A 16,413-nucleotide genomic window follows, 5' to 3' on the forward strand; every position below is an offset into this window, starting at 1 on the left:
CAAGATGGAGACAAAGGTCCGCAGATGCAGATGTGTGCGTTTGTGCAATCGTGCAATTCGACATTGATCATTGAGTCCAGTACTCGTAGAAACAGACAAAAAGTCCCATTAGTAGATCGATCGATGTCGGGGGAGCAACCAAAAAAGTCAAACCAAAAAAAAAAATAAACACTGCCATTTGAATGGACGCCTTTTTTGTGGATAGATAGATATCGTGCCGTACGGAGTAGGAAGTAGGAACGGAGGACACAAAGTACCGACTAACAACAAACAAACACTCACGACTAATAAAAAACTAACCGACCACCTGAAAGGCAGTTGACTAGTTTTAGTTGGTTTGCAAAAGGTGTCAAAGTGAAAGAAAAGGCCCACACAGATACAGACACACAAGACACACAAGAGACACAGCCTTTGACACACGGCTTTGGGTCCTGGGTCTTTTGCCGGGGGGTTTCTGGACTGGACCGGCGTAAGGCAGAAACGGTGGGTGGATGGATTGAGAGCCAGCGTGTGGGCATCGGGCATTGAGGCATTGAGGCATTGAAGGGCATTGAAGCGTTGCGGCAGTGGGCAGTGAGCAGTGGGCAGTGGGCAGTGGACAGGTGGCAGTGCGGGCCCATTCGGGGGGGCTGCTAGACGACGAGTTAACTAGTTGGTAAGGCTACCTCTCACCTCTCACCTCTCACCTCTCTCTCCGTGTGTGTGTGTGTCCTGATGACGCACTCTTCTAGTGTCCCTTCTAGAAAAAAACACAAACACGGATAACTCTTTATTTTAGACGCAAGAGGTGCAGCAGAGGTGAAGGGTGCCTTGGGAACCGGTGTGGTGGTGGTGCGACGACTTCTTTACCACCACCCCTGACCCTTCACCCGTACTCCGTCCACAGGGAGAAGGTAAAGTGGTGGCCGCGGAGGAACCGTGACGAGAGTTGGCCACCTACTGCTGTACTGTACCTTTGAGAAGGAGTTCGCGTAAAATGCAGGGGGACTTTTTGTCAGTGTGTGTGTCCCAACTCTTTCAGCCATGGCACGGAGTACCTCGGGAGGAAAGGAAAACGTAAGTGCATTGGGCAATGGTGCATTTGCATTTGCATTGGCGTCAGATGGAGGACCTGGGAAATAAAGTACTGTACAGGTACGAGAACAGACCACTTACAGGGTTAGCCCAAGGCACAGAACTATACCCCCTTGCTCACCTATTGTACCTACAACACTAGTTAGTTAAAAGTCAGAGGGGCTATTTGTATATACTATTGGACTGGCCAAAGGCTAGATTATTGTATCTGAGAGGGGGCACTAACTAACGAACTAACTAGTACGAACTACGTACATACATCTCAACAGTAGGTGCCTCGGCCACGGTAAACCACTCCTGAAGATTGTGTGGAGAAGAGATCGCTTCGACTCTTTTTGATCTTTGATACTGAGAGACCGTTGAACTCTATCTGCTTCTTGTGGAATCCGTGGCTTCAAAAAGACAGAAAAAAAAAAGTCGAAACTCGACTATTTCGACTTTTTCTTTTATATATAGGTAATCTTCGAACGGGATTGACGGTCATCGAATGTGGATCTATGATTTGCGTCAGTGAAATCTCTCTTATGGGAGCTGGAAGAATGAATTACCTTGCAAATAATCTTTTCGAACGGTCGGGGATTCGAACCCGCGGCCCTTCTCTTCCTTAACTCGCCCGCGGCCCTCGGTGGTGTGTTCCTTGCTCGCCTCAGTGAATGGACGTCCACCACATAAGCCACGTGGTTTTAACCTGAGCCATCACTGCGGGGTCTTGGTGATTGAGGAAGAAAATTCACGGGTTCAATTGATATCCCATTGGAATATTCGGCGGTGAGTGAATGGATGAATGAATGGTTCTCGGGTGGGGGTCTCGAGATGTGAAGCGAGGCTGGTACAGCCTCGTCACTCAGGTGAAGCGAGGACCAGTGTGGTACGTGATGACCGAGCGTGGGCGTACAGTGTACAGTACCTACATAGGAAACTAGTGTTCTCGAGAACGAACATTCCCAATTGCCGTCGATTGCGACATCGCTCTCATGTCGGGCAGAGATATGCGTCGACCCTTCGCGTCATACCCCGTCCCGTCCATCTCGTCGACCTTCAATACACAGCATCAATCCCCTAATCGGCATCCTCGATGAATGCATCCCACGTAGCCTTGACATCGTTAGTTGGAAATAAAAACAAAATAAGACACCGCCAAAGCAAGGGAAAAAGGAAAAGACACATCCATACCCAGTCGAAATCGACATTTGACAATTCGTTCTCAAATGAGAATTCTTTCCAGTAGGAGTCTGCCTGCGTGTCTGAGGACACGCTCGTGAGGTCCACAGGTGCCGTCATCGACCCTGCCTGAGACGACGTAGATCCACCCCCGGACCCAGACGCGGAGCCGGTGTTGTTGACATTCAGATTCGAAAGCATACCGACAAGAAATCGATGGACCTTCCACGACTCATCGCACGCGTCCATCGCTTGTGCCCACAGCGTGCATGATTCCTCCAACGCGTGAACAAGAATGCCAGTATCCGGACGTACTTCGCCTTCACAGGGATCCTGTCGTCTCACTTCAATCTCCAGAAACAAAATCATTGCAGCGAGAATGAGGACCTGTCGAGTCTGCGACATTCGGTAAAACGAGGGTTCCACCACACGTTGAAAGTCCAAGGTCCCCAGCGCGGACGAGATGCATCTGTCTCGGGAAAACTGGAACTCGTTGTTGGATTTCCCGCGCGCCAGAAAGCGGCGGTGAAGAGTGCACATTCCCGTATGGTACATGCACAACAAACTCAGATTGGAGAATCCGGCCATGGTGCGGATGGGTAAGGACATGTCGTTGAGAGAAGGCACTTTCATGTGCTCTGGGAAATCGTTGTAAGCAGTATACACTGCCCGGTCGATCTCGAGGACCGTTACGTACGAGTCTGGGGTTGGGCCACTGTTGAAGTCGGAGATACGGCCTAAAGCACACAGGAGACGGCCCTTGACGATGAGATATGTGGTTTCAGTGACTTCTGAAAGGGGTCGTGACGGAGGAAGAGACGCGGTGGCGTCGTCTGAAAGTTCCCAGTCATGTAGATTGCGAGGTTCCTTAGTGTCGGAGTAGATCATCGACCTCGTGCGTGGGAATCCAGCGAAAAATGAGGTCATGTCGTCCATACTGATCACAGTGAGCCAAATGCGTCGGCGGTATTCGGCTTGAAGAACGGAGACGTTGGCGTTGGCTCCGGGGTCGCGGTGGTAGCCCATGTTGACGGCAGTTCGAACGATGACACCGGTCATGATCCATAGTCCGCGACGACTGTCATCTTTACGATTAAGCTCGGCGGTCGCGTTGAAGCGCAGCGTCTCGACCGTGTACGGTAGGCACTTGGCAATATCACCGCTGAGCAAACACTGCGCAGTGCGAGTTCGATAGAGATGGAAGAGTGATTCAGAGATACCTTCGTACTCGGGCGGTTCGCCATATTGGTGATAGGCTAGCATCGTGATACCCAGCATCGAGAACAAAAGACCAAGCCAGATGATGTTGGTTTGATCGGGATCTCTCCAATGGTCATTGTACTAGAGGCATGATTAGTGGTGCTCATAACCACATATCACATAATATAGTAGGACAAGCAACACTTACATGTTTCCTGAATGTCGGCTCATGAAGGATCGCTTTCTATCCTGTGAGTGATGTGCGCACCATGACTCTTGGGTAGCGGACCACTTACGAGGAACACTGATGGGGAATGATTGACGATCAAAGAAATACGAGACCAGCCTATCAGCCTGTGTCTTCGGCGGCAGAGCAGATAAGATGTCCATTCGTTCGACCGGTTTGACTTGTTGGAATAGTAGACTAGACCCATCTGCCGCGTGAGAGGCATTGGGACGAATGCTATCCTCACTCTCGTCGTCCTGCTCCTGAGACCACGTCTTCTTGATCTCCTTGATCTACCCTCGCTTAGTCCGAAACTCAAGGAAGGGGTTCTCCAAGTGCTGACGCACCTCCTGTAAAACAGTATACCAATCGTTCTCATTGTGGTATACCGAACGTGAAGCATCGATGATTGTAGCGGAGTCAGCAGAAAACCTTGAACCTGCGCCGGGCACTCCAACAGACACTGTTGATCCCACCTCGGGTTTAGGGCGCGCGGGAGTACGGGCCGCATCCTTACTGAGAGGAGAGAATCTCTGGTTCTGGTCGATGAGTCTTTTAACGAGGACCTCCAAGTGTTCGATACGTCCATGCATGGTGTCTTCATCTCCATTACCCCGAGACGATCCTGCAATCTGAGTTGCAGGGCCACGGAATTTGCACGACGATTGTTGATCCCGAGCCGTACAGTTCTGACATGGTTTCTCCCGATTACATTTCAGTCTGGCTGTCAATTAGTGCTCGCTCGTTGAGAGAGTGTAGTCAGCAGTCTACGCACTTTCTGGCACGGCAAGGTTCACACGATAGAGGAATGCGCGAGCGTCGACGAGCTTTGCGATGCCGCGTCTCACGTCTCTCTGGAGACACCCCGTGCGAAGACCGCATGCTGGAGTCGTCGCAGGCCAATCGATCTTGACTGATTGTACCCAATAACCGAACGGAAGAGGCGAAAAAGCCCAGTCGAGATGGCTGAGGTCGTGGTCACGTGCAAGACCTCGACAGAGGAATGTAGGCTTCATTCCCCTCGGGCTTGAAGAACGCCTTCTCTGACTGGCATTGCGATTGGTCTTGTGCTAGTCAATCCATGGTTCATGAATGAAGACGGATCAAGCGTAGATTGCTCTCGTCGTGCTCCTCCCGACTTTGTTTGATGCCAAGTCTTGTTAAGTCCGCGGACATGACGGGCGTCGTATCGCCGGCCACATATGCCTCGCAAATGCAAGATATAAGTCTGCTATAAGTTCGGGCAGGTTCCTGGAAACAAGTCTATTCATTCATATGTTCGTGTGAGTATAACCTCTGGTCCACAATCATGCCTTCATTCGGCGACTTTGTTCACACACAATTTGTACTTAAGATCCCCAAGCCTTCAGCGTCCTTCACGTCAAAGACCGTCATTATTACTGGCGGCAATAGCGGGTTGGGCAAAGAAGCAGCCAAACACATTGTCCGTCTCGGTGCAAGCAAAGTTATCCTGGCATGCCGTAGCCAATCCCGTGGCAAGAATGCCAAACAAGAGATCGAGGCTTTGTTGAAATGTAGCCCCGATATCATCGAAGTATGGGAGCTCGACCTCGAATCGCCCTCGTCCATCAAGTCCTTTGTCGAGCGAGCCAATGACCTTCCTCGCTTGGACGTGTTGATCAACAATGCCGGCATACAGACCATTAAGTTCAAAGTCGTCTATGACACTGAGCGTTGTCTCGCAGTGAACGTCATCGGCACTTTGTTGCTCGCTTTGCAAATGATCCCTAAGCTAAAGGAGTCGACGAGAACACATGGAACCACACCGCACTTGACCTTCGTTGGATCTGCCTTGTACGATGCGGCAAAATGGCCTGAAAACCACAGCGACGACATCTTCGCCTGGTTCAAGGAGAAGTCGCACATGGATCCGATGAATCAGTAGGTCGATCCCCCCAATGTGCGAGTGATTGAAGACGTCTTTTGCTGACAGTATCTTTGTGTCAAGGTACAATCTCTCCAAGCTATTGCTGATGTTTGCAGTCATCAAGCTGTCAGCTGCCGTCGACCCTGTTGAAACCTCCGAAACAAATCCAATCGTGATCAACACTCTCGACCCGTTTTTCTGCAAGACAGGACTCGCAAGCGAGTTGACCGGTGTCATCAAGGTCCTTTTCAAGATCTTCGAGGCCATCGCTGCACGTTCTTCCGAGGAAGGTTCACGTCTGGTGGTACAGGCTGCGTCGGCAGGCAGACAGACACATGGCTTGTATATGAGGGCTGGGGCGGTGCAGGAGTATGCACCAGTTGTACAAGATGACAAGAGAGTATCGTATGTCTGGGACCTGCTATGCAAGAAACTAGAGAAGTTACAGCCGGGAATATTGCAAAACATAAAGTCATGAGAAATCGAGCAAACTCGCAAGAGCCAGAATGTAAAGGTCGATAGGCGGCTGCAAAGTTCAAGCCAACAAGTGTGCGTTCACAGAAATTGAAATGCAGATCAGCTTTCGCAACATCGAGCCAATATTGACTTCAGGGCGGTAGAACTGCCAGCGCTGGTCGCCATGAACGCTGCTCTCGCTTAGAGACCTCACCTCCCTCTGGTCAAATCAACAAGTACTCACTAATCCTCAAGCTCAATACGTTATTCATCGACCCTGGCTTCTGGCGCGTCGCCCGCTGCGGAAGGCTGTGTGGGCTTGACCTTCTTCTTCTTCTTTTTCTTCTTGACTGTCCCAACGTCGTGCTGTGGTTCCCCTTCCACATCTGCGTCGCCGACTGCATCCACTGCTTTTGTCCGTTTCTTTTTCTTTTTGCGAATAACTGTACCTTCAGCATCTACACCTTCACCAAGAGTGGTTCTTCCACGCTCGGCTTCACGTTGCATCTCAAGTCTTTTTCTTTCGACTTCACGTAGGGCTCGAGCCATCTCGGCCTCTTCAGCTTCACGCCGAAGAATGTCCAGCTCATTTTCAGCAGACCCTCCCTCCAGGATCAGATCCTGGAGAGTCGATGAGTCAACGGTCAGTAAGCTCCGAGTTGGACGGGTAGAGGTTTTCCCACGAAGTTGTGCATTGGGGCTGAGAGATCGAGGACGACTAGCGGTTGGCGTTGATGAGTGAGAGCCAGCATTGGATGTCGATAGGGATTGTGACATTGGAGGAGTCTGTGGCCCAAAGCCAAGCGTTTCATCCGCAGCAATCACGAACTTGCGGGGCTTCTTCTTTCTGGCCGTTCGCAGTTCTGCTAGACCTGCCGTCTGGTGTGCCGCAAGAGTCTGCGCAGGGTCAATGTGTAGATCTATTATAGGAATTGACTCAACATCCAACTCTTCACCGCCGTTCGTCCCACTGATAATTTCGTGGATGCGGGGATCTGTATCATCTGCTGGTGCAATATAGAATGGATCATCTCTGGCCCGCGCAAGCCTTTCGGCTTTTCGTCTTGCTAACGTGGCTGGTGAATCTGGGGTAGATTGATAGGAGATGGGCTCGTGTTCATTTGCGGAGTCCAGTAATGCTGCTGCCAGAGGAGCTTGAAAAGAGGTAACTGCCGGGGCAGGTTCACGCTCATGGTAGAAACTGAAGAAGATGTCGTCACCAGACTCGTCTTCGTCAGCCACTTGTGACGCCTGAAGAATCGATGGCAGGTCAGGGTTGATGGGTGCATCCAGATCAAGATCGTCGGGAAGAGGCACTTTTTTCTGTGCCGCCGAGGAGACAGGGTTGAGTTCTAGGCCGGCAAAAAGTGACGGAACGGCAGATGTGAGAAGAAGTGGCGCCTGGCTGCTATCCCTGGCCTGTCCCGAGAGCGCTTCTGTTGCAAGCCGGAGGAGCTCCAAGAACTCAACACTTCGTTCCTGCACCTCTAGATTGGGATGAGATGATAGTTTCTCAAGAAATTCAGTAGCTCGAGCCAGTAACAAGGACATAGTGGTTCCCCTGGAGATATTCCATTCCCGATTGGTGACGACAGCGATGTGTGAGACTACCTTCGGGAGAGCTTGAATGAAAATGGCGAGCGTGCCAGGGGGAAACCCGTATGAGGACTCGTGGATCAGGGAGTTGAGAACTTCGAAAGGGTTTGAGAGATACTCGGCGTATTCACCACATATCCAGGCCGTGGCTTGCAGGACTTGGCTTTGTGCAGATCCGTGTCTCGGGTATGCGATCGCTCGGTTGGAAATGAGCACAAGCGTTTCTGCAGCTCTGGTAGTCTCGGGGCGAAGCTCTTTGACCCTAATAGCAATGTCGCGGAGTTGAGACCCTATTCGGGCGCCCAAAGAAGTGCTATTCTCGCCCATAGCCCTCGATTGGGATCTATCTTGGTCGGCTGCAAGATGCCGCACGAGATGGACGAGAATCTCAATGTACCACTCGAAGTCTGTGATATTTGCGTACGTGTTGTACGAGCACATATCCAGGATCCTGCCGATTACTTCATGTCGGTACTCGTCTGACAAAGGTGCATTCTCGGAACCTCTCTTATCAGGTACTAGCCTCTGTTCCATATCTGTTTGTCCCTCGTCGTAATGACCGTTCGCATCATTAGAGGAAGGCAGACTAGCGAGTTGCTTCATCAGCCTGTTCACGACAGCCTGAAGGCTGTCGCTATTGACCATGCCCGATACCAACTCTAATGCTTGCATTCTGATAGAGATGTCCGGGTCATCCAAGCACGCCATGATAACGTCCTGTTGCATCGAAACAAGAGCCGGATGCGTCCCGACAATTTTGTTAAACGCTAAAAGCGCGACGTATTTCAAGTTAGGATCGCCATCAAGGACAATCATGCCTCTCAACTTAGATATGCAGAGATCGGCAACTTCTTCCACGTCGACACCACTGTCAGCACCGTCGAGAATGCCCCCTTGAATAATTCCGCTAATGCACTCGTATAATAGAGACATCGCCGTGGTCTCCTGGATCAACTTTGTCAGGGGACGCACAAGTTTCTTCACAAGTCGTGGTTCCAGTGGCGTAAGAACAGCAAACAACTTGATGATCTTAATGCCCATCCAGTTGTTTTTCTGGGCAAGCAAGAGCTCGAACAGTCTGGGTGCCAATGGGAGGAAATCTTGTGGTCGTCGCCATCCCAGCTCACAGACGACATTGACAGTGGCGGCAGTAACGCTGCTGTCTTCCTCTTCATCCAGAAGACGCTCCTTTATCTTCGGCCATGCAACCCTCAGGGTTTCCGGGTAGACCAGTGCTAGTCTATACAGCGTAACTATGGTTTTCTTTCGGACTGCAGGCTGCGAATGTGACATTCGTGGAAGAAGCTCGGTAAGAATTGACAAGGCCATTGAAGAGGTGACAAAATGTGGAAGAGTTGTTAGAGGAAGCGAGAGAATTGGAATCGTCGGTGAGGTGAGATCTTTCTTGAGCAGGTTCTCGGCCAACATTAAAATCTCGGTTTCAGGTCGGAAGCTCTGGACAGCAGCAAGATAGCCTACTCGTTTTTGCATCAGTTTTGGAGATGCCATGACTTCCAAGACGTTGAAGGCAGCCCATGTCATATCGTAACCGAACATCTCCAGATAGATCAGTTTCAAGAGTGCTGTAGCCTTCAGATCCAGATCCTGTGAACGAATCTCGCTTCGACATTCCTTGATGGCGCCCTGGATATATTCCGCTTCATTGCCCTTGTGGCTGCGTAGACCTTTAATGAGGTCCACCAACGACTTTTCGAACATGTTGGCAGGCCTTAAGAGCAGCTCCGAAAGTCTGGTAGATCGTAATTTCTGGCTAGACCTCGCATGGCATCATTCACAAACTGCACTCCAGGCGAAGAAAAGAAGATAGTGTCATTTGGAAAGCAACATGTTAACTCATTTACTGCGTTTATCCCTCCAGAATGAAAAATTAAAATAAACCTCGCGGCGTAGTGTACAGAAGAGAGATGTGGTCGTGTGGACTCACTGCAATGTCATGAGGTGGTTTATCAAAGCGAGATGGCCAGGTTGCTGCTCGGATCAATCAATGCCAAGCGGAGTTTATCCGATTGGCACCGGGATCACCACATCAATCTCAGCGCTCCGCGCTCCGCGCTCTGGACCGAGCATACCGTATTGTCCAGAGGTGTATTTGTGCTGCCTTTCGTTCTGCTGGCCAAATATCTAAGTATCTCATTCACTTCGTTTTCGCTCCTACCGGAGAACGACGTGATTGACCGGCTGTTGATACTATACATCACCAATCACTCCCCTGCACTGACTACGAGACGAGAGGCCCAAAAAATGGCAGCGCTTACTCCCAACGACTACTCGTCCGACCCTGCTGCAGCGCTACAAAAAGCTCAGCAAGCTCCTTCCATCCTCTCCAAAGCATCATCAGTCAGCACAAGCTTTCCGGCTTCAATCTTCAGCTCGGCCGACTCCACGGAACTATGGAACGACCTAGAGCAACTTCTGTACGCCTGCCTGCGAACGGGTGACGACGAATCGGCATTCTTGTGTGTTGAGAAGCTGACGGAACGATTTGGGGCAACCAACGAGCGGGTAATGGCCCTCAGGGGACTATACCAGGAAGCTGTGGCTTCGGACATGACGGCCATCAAGAAGATACTGGAAGATTACAATAAGATTCTAATGGAAAATCCAATGAACGTGCCTGTTCTCAAGAGAAGGATTGCTCTAATAAGATCAATTGGTAGGCCGCAAGAGGCTATCGCAGATCTTGTGGAGTTCGTCGACTCTTTTCCTACAGACATGGAAGCTTGGTGTGAGCTGAGTGATCTGTATCAGACCCAAGGATGCATTTCACAAGCCATCTTCTGTCTCGAGGAAGCATTACTCATCACCCCCAATGCATGGAACCTGCACGCGCGGCTTGGAGAGCTGGAATACATGGCCGGAGTTTCGACAATCGATTCAGCTGAAGGTCGGGACCATCTATCTCTGGCTGTCAAACGATTCAGTCGCAGTGTCGAGCTCTGTGACGACTATATACGAGGTTTCTATGGTCTCAAGTTAGCCGCAGATAAGCTTCTCGAGACGAATACGACGACCAAGGCACAAGGCAACACTCATGTGACTCACGACAAACTCCTGAAGTTGAGCGAATTGGCCACGTCAAAATTGGAGGCTATCGTAGGAGACCGCACTACGCGCCGATCACCAGGGGTGAATCAGTCGGAATTGACAGCAGCCAAAGCTCTGCTGAGCAGATAAAACACTTGAAAGTCAAGCCCGGCGAGGATGAAAACCGTCAATGACCAAAAGGTTGCTGACATTTTGCGTCCTCTTCGAATGAGAAATCACTTTCTAGGCCACCTGCGTCGTCATATCACCCTCCACATCTCAACAAAAGAGGATTGTCAGAGAAGAAATCTGTGCGAGGCCAAAGTGCTTGACGGGAGACACCATGGTTCGTGGGAGGAAATGCATGCAGCGGACTATTAGTCTAGCGCCATGCAAGGAGAAATCAGTTGGGCAGCAGTTGGTTCCTTCCAACGTGGCAGCTTTTCTGAGGATGCCTCAATTGCCGCGTAACCCAACCTGCAGCAAATGGTAGCGACGGGCCCTCTACCGTATGGGTCTCCCCTGCCACGCTTTTTATTTTAGGTCCCGAGAGCCTCACCTCCGCCAGCACTACCAAGCACGAACTGGCCCGGTTTCGCAGCCTGGGCATCTCGTGCAGGGCAAATTTGCTGGTTCCTTGCACCATCTCACCATCTTTGTCGACGGCGCCGTGGTAGTTGACGTGAGTCATGAGAGACAGGGACTGTGTGGCACTGCAAGATAATATAACGGGTGTTCGCCAACACGCCCGAGATATAGATTGACACATAGACCATCGATCCAAAGTTCCGACTCAATTCGATTGTATTATGGCCGAGTCCAATGTAGACACTCTTGTCCTGTCCTTGCGTGCATGAAGCATTACCTACCTGCCCGGCACTTTCGACATACCCCTTGGTCTGCACCTCTGCATGTCTGCTCATCTGCGTATGTGCCTCCTGCAAGCTGCATACCCGTCTCTCCTTGCAGAGGAGTCTTCAATGTCTCATTCATCCGGAACTCAATTCAACCAAAGAAAAACAGCGCGCAAGAAGCGCTTACCTGATCCCAACCCCTAGATCCCTCTGCATGCCCGTTCAGCCCTCCTGTGTCACACAGCGTCACCTGAGGCAACCCAAGACTCCTGCACCTTGTTGTAGTGACAGTCGTTTCTGCCGCCAACACACACCTTTCTGACTCTTCCCTCTTTGACCTACCTCCCCGGGAAGAGGTGTAAGATCTCTGTGAAGCCCGCAATCTATATCAGACCAGATAAGATATCGCGGTATCTGGGCTGACGCTTGGTTGACCGCTGTTCATTACCGGACGAGTTTGAGGCTTGGAAGACCGTCTCGCCCGGGGTGTGAGCCATACGGATTGGGACTCGAAACCGGAGCAAAAGGGGATTGAGTCTCGGTTCGACAGATTCATACCGGCAAAGGACTCACCACATTGCTCGGATTCCTTTGATCGGTGCTCACCTTCGACGGATGAACTTGTCTCTCTTCATCGTCACCATCATCGACAGCAACATCGAGATCATCACATGGGGTTTCGTTCACTGCAACCTGATCATCAGACCTACAGTTGTTATTTCATTGGCATCATCGCCGACGTTTTGGAGGATTTTTTGGGATTGCGAGAGTACAAGTACGGAGCTTGTTGATCCGCATACCAACGACAGAAGTCGGAAGAAAAAAGTGGACGCTTAAAGGCTTCTGACGTCGACCCCCACTACGCACGACGCCCGAGGCTGCCCACAATAGTGCAGATAGCAGGCGGTTAGAGGGAGTGCTTAGGGACCGGGATCAGGCTCGCTAGGCTCCCCCCTCGCTATCCGAACTCTTGGTATTCCGCCGCTTGGGTGCTGCCGCTGCCCTCACCGACGAAAGGACAGTGCGCTCCAGGCGAGTTATTTTGCCCACGCCCGAGGTGCTGACAGTTACCGACTGACTGTGACTGACTGTACTTGCACTCCCACGCATTGGGTTCTGGATCTTCGGATTTTGCTGCCTTTTAATCTTCTTGGTGCCGTCAAAAAGTTGGGGGTGCAATTGGGCACCAGGCATTGGGCATCATTTTTCCAAGTTTTAGCGGCGTTATTCCCATTTCAATCACCTGTCACCAAACACACACACTCGCACTCGCCTTCACACTCACACCGCGCCAACTGGCTCCCCTTCGCTTGCAACATCGTCGGCGTCAACATCCTCATCTTCGCTGTCACACCTCTTCTCCCTCGCACTCATCCAACACTCTCCTTGATCCCAGCTTCAATTGTCGACACCGCCGCAGGTCTGAGCTTTTCTGTTTTTGCTCCTCGGCTGGACGCTTATGTTCCCTTCGCCTCTGGCCGTCCCTTCTTCCCCACGGATCCACCTTGTCGGAATTTCGCAAAGTCGCAGGCGGTCACCACCACCGCCAGCCTCGACCACCGTCCACCTGCGCTGAGAGACGTTGCTACAGCCATAGCTCTACACTGGATCTGGCCATCTGGACAGTCCTCGCAGCCTGAAGTCAGCCCTCTTTTGGTCCGGTTAGCTCCCCTCAACTAACACCACCTCAAGGCTATCTCGTTCAGCCTGCCCTGCGTGGGTCGGTTGAACGCGGTAATTCCTTGACCTCACTCATTGTCTAATGGGGTGCGTTGTATGCCACGGTTCTTCTGTCCATGCTAACCTTCTCCCTGCTAGGTCATCAAGCCGTCATAGTCACGTCCACGTCGACATTACCCACGTTCGCTCGCGCTCCCCTTCTCCTGCTTCACAAGACGACGAGCTCCACGAGAACGGCGTCCAGGTCTCTCCCGCCGAAATTTCCCCCCAATACTCTGTGATCCAGCCGACTCAGAGCCAGAGTGGCTCCTCTTCACATCCCGGTGACTTCGTACAATTAGATTACCCTCACGAACTGCAAGAAGGTGATGGCTCCGACTCAGCCTCGAGAGTAGATCATCGAGAAAGAGTACAACGATACGACACCAGATCAGACTCAACACGGCGGCAGCCGTCTCGTCGCCAACAGTCCCTCCGCGAACCTGCACGCAGTCGCACCCGAGAACTAAGAGAGGCTGCACCTACAGAAAGTGGTGACTCTACAGAAGAGTTTCTGCGAACTGATATCGATCCTCGAATGCCTCGACCTCAATCGTACTATGGGCCCAACGGGTATACCCAGAGCGCTTCCTCAGCCTCATATGCATACCCCCCTGTGCCTCATTCTGGTCAGATGATTCCTTTACAAGCACAGCCTATGACCATGCCCTATCCATCCCACTATCCTCACATGGGTGGCGCCCAACCAGTTCAATATCCGCCACCATCAGGTTACCCCGGGGGTTATTCTCATGCTCCTTCTCAAGTTAGCTCTCCGTATTCCCCCCCGTACGGCGCTCCCACCATAGTCAGCTACGGGGGGCCACCTGGGGGTGGCTATTTCCCTTCGCAATATCCCCCTCAGTTTGGACCCCAGCAATATCCTCACCAATATCTCCAATACCACCAGCAGATGCCTTATCCATACATGGACTATCGCATCCCACCCCCGCTAGTACCATCTCCTCAACCCGGATCTGTGAATGTTTCTGCCGACAAGCTCGAGGCCAAGAAAGAGGATCCGGAGGAGATGTTCAAGCGATTCGCAGACCTGTTGAAAGAACAAAAGGCGCAGGCAGAGATGACCAAAGAAGCACAAGCCGCCGAGAATGCCAAAGCTGCGGCGGCACAGGCTGAACAAGAAGCTCGCATTCGGCAGGACGCTCTGCGGCAGGCGGAGGAGAAGGCACGACAGGATGCCATCCGCGCAGAAGAAGAGAAGCGTATTCGAGATCAAGCACTCATTCAAGCAGCCGAGAAAGCACGAGCGGAAGCTTTGCAGGCTTCGGCACGTGCCGAAGAAGAGAGACGCATTCGCGAAGAAGCCATCTTAGCGGCCGAAGCCAAGGCCCGTGCGGATGCTGCCGCATTGAATGAACGTATGGAGGCAGAGCGCCGCATCCGAGAGGAAGCCAGACAGGAAGCCATACGTGCATATGAGGAGCAAGTCAGAAAGGTGGCGGAGCAGGCGGCTCACGAACAACAGATTCGTAAAGAAGCCGCCGAGGCTGCGTTGCGAGCTGCCGCTGAAGAGGCCGCTGCTCGGGCTGAGAAGGCAGCGGCCGAAAAGAAAATTGCGGACGAAGCTGCAGCAGCTGCCAAATCTCAAGCTGAGCAGGCAGCGGCGGAGGCAGCAGCCGCAGCACAAGCCGAAGCCAAAAAGGCACAAGAAGAGGCGGAGGCTAAACTGAAGGAGGCCGAGGCCCAGGCAGCTAAAGCAAAGGCGGAGGCAGAAGAAGCAGAGAAGAAGGCTGCGGCCGCAGCTCCTCCTGAGAAAAAGGCTCCTGTCAGATTCAAGGACGCAATTGGGCGCAACTATAACTTTCCCTGGGAGCGATGCCACCGTTGGCGAGTAAGTTGCGAGACAAGGACTGTCGAAAATACTGGGCTAATTCTTGCAGGACATGGAAGGACTGATAAACCAGGCTTTTGCCCACGTTGATGGCCTCGCTGATGCTGTCATGGCCGGTCGCTATGACTTGATCGGCCCTGACAAGGAAATCATCATGCCGAACTACTGGGAATCGACTATCGAGCCTGACATGCACATCACCATGATGTTGTGGCCGGTTCCGGAGCCAAAGGAAGAAGGGCCACCTGCGCCTCCTGATTTAGACCCGGATGCCATTCTCATGGTGGATGAAATCCTCAATCCTCGAGAAAAGAAGAAGCGTAGGCCTATTGATTCCCTTTGTGTTTCTGAATGTTCCGCTGACTGAATTGTAGCCCATCCCAAAAAGAAAAAACCGGGAGGACTCGCCAGCTGGATGCTGGGAGGGGCTCCGAGCCGGTCCTCCTCGCGGGCTTTAAAAGGTGAGAAAAAGCCTGAAGTAGCCGCTCGATCGCAGCACGGTGCTGCGGAACAAGATTCGTGCACCGTTATGTGAAGGCTGTTGTCTACTCGGCATGAGCGGTCGTAGTAATTGGTTTCCTCGGGCTTTCAAGGAGTGATGTTGTGAGAATCGACGACGAGAGGTGAACGCTTGGGTGGTACCATTGATCTTTTCATCCATTACACCGGTGTACACTTCTACCACAGTCACGACTCCCTCAGATCTTTTCCTACTCGACGTACCGGTCGACTACGATTCAAGTTGTCAGGATGAGACAGCCTATCACATAGGCTACATCAGGAGGCATGGCTTTATCCTCCCGAAGACTCGGGATTGGTTTCTCATGCCTCAAGGGGACGATGATATACAGTGGATGGAAAACCCCTTCTCTTATGTTGCGACGATTTATGAAAACGGGATCCAGCGGGAGTTTTGAAACATTTTGTGACATTTAGCGTTTTTGAGTGGAAAAAGAAAGCTACATTTTAATGGAGGTGTGTGTGTTGACCTAGTGATATTCGATGAATGTCATATATATGAGGATGAGGATGTTGGTCATTTTCATGGTTCGGGCGTTGTGGTGGATGTTCGAGATACCCCAAAACACATGGCAGGGTGGGAGTATTGCTGGCCAAACTCAGCCCGTTTCTCACCCACTCCTAGAAGTATTGTAGCAGTGAGGCCTTCTATCGAACTTGGATGTCTCCGGGGGTGAAGCTTTTTAGATGTTGGATGACAATATTGCAAAAGACTTGTATCTCCAGGTTTGCTCGCTCTGCTTCACGCGTACTGGGATCTTTAGAGTTGACGACTTAGTAAGCCAAGTCAGCTGACTGAGACTTTACCGAATTCGGGACTTTA

The 16,413-nt window shown here is 51.6% G+C and overlaps 5 protein-coding genes across 5 annotated transcripts; 3 read left to right on the plus strand and 2 right to left on the minus strand.

Annotated features, from left to right (window-relative positions):
• Window positions 1-2,133: 2,133 nt before the first annotated feature.
• Window positions 2,134-4,254, minus strand: PV08_04981 (uncharacterized protein; the record flags this gene model as incomplete). The annotated part of the gene is made up of 5 exons (XM_016379325.1): window positions 2,134-2,169; window positions 2,248-3,576; window positions 3,644-3,675; window positions 3,732-3,954; window positions 4,009-4,254. The coding sequence occupies 5 exons, from the start codon at window positions 4,252-4,254 to the stop codon at window positions 2,134-2,136; spliced, it is 1,866 nt and encodes a 621-aa protein (XP_016238002.1).
• Window positions 4,255-4,970: 716 nt separating this feature from the next.
• On the plus strand, window positions 4,971-6,027 carry PV08_04982 (uncharacterized protein; the record flags this gene model as incomplete). The annotated part of the gene is made up of 2 exons (XM_016379326.1): window positions 4,971-5,563; window positions 5,631-6,027. 2 exons carry the CDS (start codon window positions 4,971-4,973, stop codon window positions 6,025-6,027), a joined length of 990 nt encoding a protein of 329 aa, XP_016238003.1.
• Window positions 6,028-6,269: 242 nt separating this feature from the next.
• Window positions 6,270-9,320, minus strand: PV08_04983 (uncharacterized protein; the record flags this gene model as incomplete). Its single annotated transcript, XM_016379327.1, has 1 exon — window positions 6,270-9,320. One exon carries the CDS (start codon window positions 9,318-9,320, stop codon window positions 6,270-6,272), a length of 3,051 nt encoding a protein of 1,016 aa, XP_016238004.1.
• A 258-nt stretch (window positions 9,321-9,578) lies between these two features.
• On the plus strand, window positions 9,579-10,796 carry PV08_04984 (uncharacterized protein; the record flags this gene model as incomplete). Its single annotated transcript, XM_016379328.1, has 1 exon — window positions 9,579-10,796. One exon carries the CDS (start codon window positions 9,579-9,581, stop codon window positions 10,794-10,796), a length of 1,218 nt encoding a protein of 405 aa, XP_016238005.1.
• Window positions 10,797-13,262: 2,466 nt separating this feature from the next.
• PV08_04985 (uncharacterized protein) lies at window positions 13,263-15,606 on the plus strand (the record flags this gene model as incomplete). The annotated part of the gene is made up of 3 exons (XM_016379329.1): window positions 13,263-15,071; window positions 15,121-15,391; window positions 15,446-15,606. 3 exons carry the CDS (start codon window positions 13,263-13,265, stop codon window positions 15,604-15,606), a joined length of 2,241 nt encoding a protein of 746 aa, XP_016238006.1.
• Window positions 15,607-16,413: the final 807 nt, after the last annotated feature.

The sequence above is a fragment of the Exophiala spinifera genome (genome assembly GCF_000836115.1).
Source record: "Exophiala spinifera strain CBS 89968 unplaced genomic scaffold supercont1.3, whole genome shotgun sequence".
NCBI classification, from domain to species: domain Eukaryota; kingdom Fungi; phylum Ascomycota; class Eurotiomycetes; order Chaetothyriales; family Herpotrichiellaceae; genus Exophiala; species Exophiala spinifera.